This window comes from Leuciscus leuciscus (genome assembly GCF_965113295.1).
Source record: "Leuciscus leuciscus genome assembly, chromosome: 1".
Taxonomy (NCBI): Eukaryota; Metazoa; Chordata; class Actinopteri; order Cypriniformes; family Leuciscidae; genus Leuciscus; species Leuciscus leuciscus.
In genome coordinates, this window is record NC_138725.1 from 51,821,618 (window position 1) to 51,831,276 (window position 9,659).

At 36.7% G+C, this 9,659-nt stretch overlaps 1 protein-coding gene across 1 annotated transcript; it reads left to right on the forward strand.

Annotated features, from left to right (window-relative positions):
• The first annotated feature begins 1,895 nt into the window (after positions 1 to 1,895).
• aoc2 (amine oxidase copper containing 2) lies at positions 1,896 to 6,417 on the forward strand. The gene is made up of 4 exons (XM_082138649.1): positions 1,896 to 3,536; positions 5,073 to 5,358; positions 5,467 to 5,599; positions 5,688 to 6,417. Exons 1-4 carry the CDS (start codon positions 1,973 to 1,975, stop codon positions 5,967 to 5,969), a joined length of 2,265 nt encoding a protein of 754 aa, XP_081994775.1. The 5' UTR covers positions 1,896 to 1,972; the 3' UTR covers positions 5,970 to 6,417.
• The last annotated feature ends 3,242 nt before the right edge of the window (positions 6,418 to 9,659 follow it).

Genomic DNA, 9,659 nt, shown 5'->3' on the forward strand with positions numbered 1-9,659 from the left:
TTTGAAACCAGACTGGTTGTTGTCCAGGAGGTTGAGTCGCACCCGCGCTGTATCCATCATTTTCATAGAGGTCGCAATGAGTTCAAAACGGCAAAAAACTCCTTTTCCGGCAAACTTCACTCCTTTTTCCCGAGAAAGTCAAGCACTGTAAGTTGTCATATGGTATCCGAATTGTGTTGCACAATGATGAATAACACTGCTTATTTCTCGAGTTGAATAATTATTGTTGGAAATTGAAAATATTAACTATCCGCACAAACGTGCGCTTATTTTCAGTCTTTTTTTATTCGTAATGTCTTTTATTTTCACAGATATGTAATCAAAGCCCTTCAAATTAGAATAAAGATGGTGATTGTTACTGCAGAATTTGGATTTTCATGCATTAACAGCCACTATATCTGCTTGAATCATGCAGCGTTGTAACGTGTAGCCTACATGATGTTTACCATATATAATTCGGTAACACTTTACAATTAGATAAAAAAAAGTTTGTAGACAAACTTTAAGTTGTCTTGAAAAAGCCTAACCAGAGAGTTTGAAGTATAGGCTAGTTTTAAAAGCTTGAAGTTTGACGTAGCCTAAACAAAAAACCATTTGAAATATGTAAACAATATAGTACAATACTAGGCTATGTGCAATATAAAGTACAGAACATCTGCATTTCTTTTTCTTTCTTTCTTTTTCTTTCTTTCTTTCTTTCTTTCTTTCTGTTTTATTGCTTTAAACAAAAATAGCATATTAAGCCATATTAAGCAAAAACCTGTCAACTAAGGTCTGCAAAAAAAAAAAAAAAAAAACTGGTAACGCTTGGCATTCTGTCCCCCTCACTTTTGAAATGATGGCTACGCCCCTGGTTCTGTGTAAGAAAGGTAGAGATTTGGTTGAAGATGTCTCATTCAAGTGTTTTAGCAATGAATGGAAGAAGGGATACCGGCGGTCTGTAATTTTCTTGATGTGCTGAATTTAGGGTGGGTTTCTTAAGCAGTGGGTTTACCCGAGCCTGCTTAAAATCATTACTTGCACACCTTATCACGTAGTTATTTTCCTGAAGTACAAATGCAGTCGCCTATGTCCAAATAAACCTCAGAACTGTTGTGCAACAATTTGTCCTCCCCTCCTCTCACTTATTACTGATATCTGGAATGCTATACAGGCTCCACAAATATTTTAAGCAGTAAGGGGTGGTTTCCCGAACAGAGATTAAGCCTAATCCTAGACTAAAATTGCCCTTTAAACCAGATTAACAGAAATCTGCTTTCTCGGTCAAGGCTTTAAATAGTCCTAGATTTAGTTTAGTCCAGAGTTTAATAAGATAATTTCCTGGAGGAAGACTAGAGTTACTCCAGGACTAAATCGAGGCTTAAATTAAACCTACAAGGAGGCAGGTTTAACTTCAGATTAACATTGTGTTTCAAAGTGGACACGTGTATTACTTGGATACACACACACACACACACACACACACACACACACATATATATATATATATATTGCTGACAGTTTTAATAAATATTTACTTACAACACCATTGACTATGGTTTTATTCATTTTTAAATATATATTCAGATAGTGTTCACCCTAGTCAGTGTATAACAGTTTACTGTTAAAATGATTCTTTGCAGCATTCTTAAACTTTAACAACATAATCTTGGATTTTGGGGTATTTACAGGATTTTATTCGGCAACTTTAGTTGCCAGGTAAATACTGTAGGCTACTTTAGTGAAATTACAACAACAACAAAAACTGCTGTAAAGTAAATTTACAGGATTTGATTGGCAACTGTTGAATGAATGAACATAGGCTATGAGCATTTTAACACAGGCTCGTGTGTGAACTTTAGGGGAGCACTCAGGGGGGTGTGGTTATAACACTTACTAGGCTACCAGTATAGTATGAGATCCATTCCGTACTCTCACTTTCGAGACACGAGCGTTGCCCTCAAACGCTAGAGAGACACTGGTCGCTACAATAATGAATTCTCTGTTGAAATATTTATTGATACTTGTGGGACTTATCTCAGTGATCATCAACATTGTGTTGATTTGCTTAAATTCGAATAGGCTTCCAAAATGTTCTATGTCCTGGCCGCAAGAATCCCTTCAAGTCAAGCATTCAGATAAAAGTCTGGTTTTTGCGGACCTGACAGCAAAGGAGTACAACTCTGTTCGCGACTACATGTGGGCTCAAAAAGATTTAAAGATCTCCCGTTCGTTCACAGCAAAGCCCTCGGAAAATTTTCTGTTTTTAATTGACCTCTCGCTCCCAAGGAAGGCTGATGTGCTGCGCTTCTTGGATGCCAACGGACAGAAGCCCGCACGCGAAGCGACCGTGGTGGTGTTTAATGGCGAAAGAGGTTACCTAAAGGAATATTTGGTGGGACCGTTATCTGGTCCACTGCAGCATCGAGATGTTACTCAGAAAAAATACAATACGGCGACGTTGCCCTTCACAGCCCGAACAGTGACAATTGGGGAGTATGTGGAGCTCTTCAAACTGCTTGATAAAGTTTTCCAAAAACTTGAAAAACCTTTAAGTGAAAGTTTTGGTTATATCCGCAAAAAACGTGAACTGCTGCCGTTTGAGTGTATGCCGAGGGGCATTAAAAGTGGTGACCGCAGGACCTGGATCTCTTTTTTCCGCGATTTCAATGGCATGTACATTCATCCTGTGGGCTTCGAGATGCTGATCAATCACGAAAGCGTGAACACATCACACTGGACGATTGACAGGTTGATGTACAACGGCCAATATTTCGAAAGCATTGACACATTTATTGTAGATTACGAAGCGGGTAGTATAAAAAAGATAGTCAACAAAGATCTCCCAAACTACGCCTCGCTGAAGCCAAGGGAAAAACCTACTGGTTTAGGACCACAACAGTATTATCTTCAAGGTAAACGTTACAGCGTTAAAAACAACCAGGTGATTTATCTGGACTGGAGCTTTGCGTTTGGTTTGAGCTCTCTGACTGGGATGAGGGTGTTTGATATTCGTTTTAAAGGAGACAGGATTGCGTACGAACTCAGCGTGCAGGAGGCGATGTCTGTCTACGGTTCTGTAACGCCTGGGATGATGCTCACGAAGTTCCTCGACTCAAGTATCGGGATCGGTCGCTTCGCTCACGAGCTCGTGCGTGGGATCGACTGTCCGTACGCTGCCACCTATGTAGACACGTACCGCTATATTGACACAAACGCCACGCAGCGTTTCAGAAACTCCATCTGTGTTTTTGAGCATGACATTGGGCGACCTCTGCGACGACACTTCTCAGATTTCTTTCATACTGGTTACGGTGGGATGGCAAACAGCGCTCTGGTGATCCGCACAATTACTGCTATAGGGAACTACGACTACATATGGGACTTCATTTTCTATCAAAGCGGCTCCGTGGAGGCGAAAGTTCACGCCACGGGCTACATATCATCCTCCTATAAGGTTGATGGAAATCTGAAGTACGGGCACCAGGTTGCAGAGAATGTCCTTGGAAATATCCATACACATTTTATTAGCTTTAAAGTCGACCTGGATATCTTAGGTAAGTGCCATAATGATAAAGCACATTTAACCTAATAGACTTGAAATAACTTAGTCAGAATCATATTTGGTAACACTTTATTTTACAATGTCCTTGTTTCATGTTACATGTAGGCTACTTACCATAGTAATAACAGTAAATTATTCATTATTACATACAACTAACCCAACCCTCAACCAAATCCTTCCCTAACCCTAGTACATGAATACTTAATATTACTCAGTATTTAAATATATAATAACTCTGTAACAATGACACCTTAAAATAAAGTGTAACCTCATATTTAATTACACACATTGATTACGTTTAAAAGTGGATAGGCCTACTACAAAAAGCTATTGAACATTGAGAGGAAAAAAGAAGAAATATTGTTTAATACATGTTGAAATTGTTTGACAACATGCCCCAATAGCGGGATATATTGTCACATTATAGCAATTGAAGCTTTAGGCACTAACACAGTTCATTAAAAAATATCTAAATGTAATGTACAAAAATATAAAATCATTAATAGTTAACTACATGTGACAACTTGCCCGTCTTGCTGGTTTATATATATATATGACATAGCCTTTATACATTCAAAACATTTATATATATATATATATATATATATATGAAGAGTTCAGATGCAAAAGCCTCTAAATGCCATCTGAAATTTTCTTATAGAATGATCATTTTTATCAAGCTCGTATATTTAAATTCAATAATTTCACTTAAATGGCAATGAAGATTACCTATTAATTGTCATTTAAGTGAAATTACTGAACTTAAATATACAAGCTTGATAAAAATGATCATTCTATAAGAAAATTTCAGATGGCATTTAGAGGCTTTTGCATCTGAACTCTTCATATATATATATATATGAAGACCTCTGATGCAAAAGCCTCCTAAAGCCACCTCGTCAAAAATGAGATAATAATATTGAGTGAATGCTCTCCGCACATAGTATACGTTCATCAAATACTTTCTCTTCAAACTCACTAAAACCCTCCCTCAGCCCATTCAGAAATGCCGGTACTTGGGTAGAAACCTACACATAGGATGATAAAAGCCTGATAAAAATGTCAATATTTAACAAAAACTTTAGACGGACTTAGAGGCTTTTGCATCTGAAGTCTTCATATACATTATATATATATATATATATATATATATATATATATATATATATATATATTAATAAACAGAACTATCATATTTTCAAAAGTATAGTTTGCCCCAAATATATATATAAAATAATGAGTCAATTTATGGTCAAAAATTATAGTTATTTTTCAATTTATATTTTATGAAAGAATTTCATACAGGGCTGGAACAACATTTGGGTGAGTAAATGTTAGAATGTTTTTTGTTTTTTTTCTACAGGTGTCTGGCTGCTGTAGCTTCCTGCATATTGGTCATACTAAAAATAATCTCACAAAGAAATATAGAAATGTTAATTAAGACCATCTTTTTGCAGAGAATACCACATGAATATCTACTGTTGAAAGTCACAAAACAGTTTTAAAACATTTTCTTTCTTTTTTGAAGGTGTGAAGAATATATTTCAGACTAAAGACATGATATATGAGGAGGTGCCATTGCCATGGATGCCCTCAGAGAAAGCAAAGATACCACAACTGGTGGAGCAGCAAATCAGGACAGAGAAAAAAGCAGCGATGCTTCATAGCGCCAAAACCCCCCGTTACCTTCATATAGCCAGTAATCAGACCAATCGCTGGGGCCATCAGCGCTCTTACAGGCTTCAGGTGGTGAGCTTTGCTGGCGATCACCTCCCTGAAAGTGAGTCTGTAGAGAAGTCCATGTCCTGGGCACGGTAAGGCCTCAGTGTCTTGAGTCATGCACACAATACTGAGACACATGCATGTTTTAGAAGTGTTGTTTCTAGCTTTAGCTTCTCTCTCATTCACTTTCTTTCTTCTAGGTATAAAGTTGCTATAACCAAGCATAAAGATGAAGAGCAGACTAGTAGCAGTCTCTACAGTCAGAATTACATGTGGTCCCCATTTGTTGACTTCAGCAAATATATTGAAGATGACGAGGTGATCGACAATGAGGTATTGATGGACAGCTTCATCAGAATATTTTTATTTAGCAGATATGTTTCATTCATTCAAATAATGATCTTTATTATGTCTTCTTAAGGATTTGGTTGCCTGGGTGACTGCTGGTTTCCTGCACATTCCGCATGCCGAAGACATCCCTAACACAGTTACAGTGGGCAATGGTGGTGGCGTCATCCTTAGACCGCACAACTATTTTGATGAAGATCCATCCATCAACTCACCTGATGGAGTGTATTTTGATCAGGGCTCTGAGAGTGACTGTGAGTACAACAAAATGGCGTGTCTGGAAAAGGATCAATGCAGTTCCACACTGGAGCCGTTCACTTACCACGGCTTTGAAGGTGTTATGAAGTTTGAGTAAGGATCTTAATCCAGATATGTATGCTTTTACAGTCTTGCTTAAATATTTGCAGTAGTATATTCACTTTACACTCTCTAGTTGTTTTGTTAAGTTGTTTCCTGCTTTTGTTGCTGTTTTTGTAAATATTATGGATGTTCTCTCCATTTGTCTGTAGCAAAATTATTGTTGTCATTTGTGATGAGCATTTCTGGTGTTTTCTTGTTTTAATTAGACTAGTAAATTAGCATATCCTTTCTATTTCCTGTATCCTATCTATTTTTTGCAAAAACTATTTTAAAGGTCACGTGAAGGGTCATTTTCTAACAGTGTAAACTATTTCTAAAATTAGAAAAAGAGATTTATAAAAAAGAGAGATTTATATTAGATCGACTGATAAAACACCTCACTAAGCTCACTTTTGTTTTATAAAAATGTTCATCCATGCAATAAAATGTAAAGGGTGACTAAATATTGGTTATTTTGGTCATACTTTTTTCTCACAATCATCATGCTTTCATTTCTAAATAAAATAATAGTATACCAAGGCTGTAATTTCAAGTGTTAAGACCTTTTAACTATAACAATATGAGTATGTCCACATTTCAAGCACAGAAATGACATTCACATACTTTCGTTTTTAAAGACCCCTTGTGGTTAAAATCAAGTATTTAATGTTGTTTATATGTCTATATGGTGTTTTTAATATGCTTTAAGACAAACCATGTGCAAAGCCATCAGTCAACACCATTGCTGAGTATTTTCGCCTTAAAACTCCAGTGAACCAAAGACAGTCTCAAAAACATGACTCTCCAAATCAGAGGAGTTTCTTATGTCACAAACTACCTTGTACAGGGCTTTAGCATATCACCATGCTGCGAAGCAGAGGGATCTCAAAAGAAGCCAGGTTATCCTGGTGTATTTTTCTGTTGATATGTAAAATTGGGTACATTTAGTAATATAGCGGATGAATTACCTATGATGTTTATTACGATGTTATGATGAACTATATTCCTTTCTTCACTGATGTTCTGAGTTGTTCGAAGCGTTTGTAAGGATGCTGATTTTTTAAGGTAACTGTCTGACTCTGAGATGGTGAACAGGAACATGGTTTGTGTAACATTACATTAGCAACACATTATTAGCTGTTTGATAACATAGTCAAGCAAAAGTCTGATCATATTAATTACCTTTATGTAATATTACCATAATATTAATATTATCCATATTCATGGATCCATGTATTCTAAATGAAGCAAGGGTGTAGAGTTATTTTTAAAGCTATTTTAAGCTTCTTCTTTTTTTACAGGAAAAATGTCATTTTGGTGTGACATTCCTTTGACTTTTAAGGGATAAAACAAGGGGTTTTGATTACGGGGGACTTTAAATGAATCGTTTGCACCAAAGCAACTTGCAGAGACCATAGTCACACTCATATTCAGAAAAAAAGAAAAATCTGTGGAATACAAAGAGAGAGTTTTGAAAAATCTTCTTGCAGGTGTTTTCCATTCAATAGTTCCAACAAGAACAAAAAAGCAACATAAAAACTCAATTAAACTAGTCCATTCGACAGACTCGTGCACTATATTCAAAATCTTTTGAATATGATAGCTTTGAAGAACATACTAATATTTGTTGTTAGTCACTGAAAACCCTCAAAAATTCAAATTACACATGGCGCAGGTTTGTGTTCATGACAATGTGTTCAGGATACATTTTTCAGTTCATTTATACCCTGGGAATTTAACCTGTGACCTTAGCATTGCTATTGCCATGCTCTACCAGTTCAGGTCCAATCATTTAATAGCACATTCTGTCTCCATTGAGGTTTTTTTTTTTTTTTTTTTTTTTTGGCCTGTTTCATATACACACGTCCTCTTTCCTTGTAGGAGACTGTTGAATTAAAGCCTCAGATTCCTTATTAGTCATCATGCATACAAAACAGGCCTGGTTTTACAGTTGAACAGATAAAGAATCCAAACACATTAAGAGCATGACCTGTCAGAGGGCTATAAATTATGGGAACTGACATTGTACGAGAAACTTCTTTCAGGATTAATGCTTATTTTGCTCCCAGCTGCCTCTTATTTCAAGGTATACATGCAAGTAAAGACTAATGTACAGTATGTTAAACAAATTCCAAATCTGTTTTTCTCTCTTTCTGTGTCTCAAACAGACACCCTTCCCCCACATATAGATCTCAGCAGTCAATGAATTCCAGATGGTACATTTGGAGAGCAGAAGCCGTGACAGTTACGTCCATGTAATCTTAGTTTACACATACTTCACTCTCCTCCTTTAAACATTTGCAATGTGTTACGTCCTATGAGTGGCTGTATGTGAACTCTATGAAGCCATCACACATATAGAATGGAATATATATATATATTCCATTCTCCCCTATAAGGTAAAAGAATTACATTTACTGAATTACATTAGAATTTATCACTGTGCTGCAATCTCTCAGATTTAAACAATGTGTCTCTATATATATATATATATATATATATATAGGGGAGAAGCATGGGCTAATTGTCACAGTTCTTACTACAAAAATGCATTGAACATTTCAACCATTTTCAATGTACTGTTGTCTTAGTAGGGCATATTGTCACAAGTGAACACGTCAAAATGTAAGCAGTAATACAATTATGAAACAAAACCCATGGAGAAAAAAAATGCAACAGCAAAAATATAGTAGGTCACATGCAAAAATTGTTCTGGCTAAGAAATCCATCCATCCATTCTCCATACCTCTTATCCTCTGTTAGGTCACGGGAGGACCCTAGAACACTCTGGATCGGGGGACAGTCCATCGCAGGGCTTGGCTATGAAATATTGTAATTTATTAATTGCATACATTTATAAAAACATGATATACTGCCCTATAAAAAGGTACAGTTTGCTCTAAACTGTCCAATACATTTGTGTAATTAGTCATTTGACTCAATTCTTTATAGTTATAGTGAGATTATAGACCTGCAGCGCTTGTAACAACCTGTGTAACAACAGGCCCATTCTCCCCTATAAGGTAAAAGAATTTATCACTGTGCTGCAATCTCTCAGATTTAAACAATGTGTCTCATGTGTCATTTCAAACAGTTACAAACAATAAAACAACATTTCATATCTACAAACAGACAAACTGGTGTTCTGAACAAACACAGTGAGACTATATTAATTAGAGTATGTACTGTGTTTGTGACATGCTGGGATGAACTCAAAGTAGACTGTCAGAGTGATGAATAAGCTGTTGCTGACAAAGAACAGACAGTTCCCAGCAAACATTTGGACGTGTAATGACCGTTGAAAAGACGTCCGTCCGACACGTCCCGTCATGGTTGAAAAATAGTTCCAAAATGGAAATTGAACCGACGTCTTTTCTGGCCGTGAATTCCACGTCTCTTCTGGCCGTGAATTCCACGTCTCTTCTGGCCGTGAATTCCACGTCTCTTCTGGCCGTGAATTCCACGTCTCTTCTGGCCGTGAATTCCACGTCTCTTCTGGCCGTGAATTCCACGTCTCTTCAGCGCGTCCCTGGACGTCAGAATTAGTCTTCTTCTGGATGTTTATATGGTGTGTTTATGCATAAGTGTAGGCATATAAGCCTGCATATAAAATAATCATACACTAATTGTGTTAAATCGTAAACAGGCGATTTTGACGTTTACACATCTAAACTTGACAAAGGTTCTAAAAAGGGCCAAAATCGGC

What these genes read in the sequence shown, in the direction of transcription:
- aoc2 (XM_082138649.1), top strand. Translation starts at nt 1,973, where the DNA reads ATGAATTCTCTGTTGAAATATTTATTGATACTTGTGGGACTTATCTCA. An exon ending in AGTCGACCTGGATATCTTAG is followed by an intron (nt 3,537 to 5,072) that starts GTAAGTGCCATA and finishes TCTTTTTTGAAG; the next exon opens with GTGTGAAGAATATATTTCAG. An exon ending in AAGTCCATGTCCTGGGCACG is followed by an intron (nt 5,359 to 5,466) that starts GTAAGGCCTCAG and finishes TCTTTCTTCTAG; the next exon opens with GTATAAAGTTGCTATAACCA.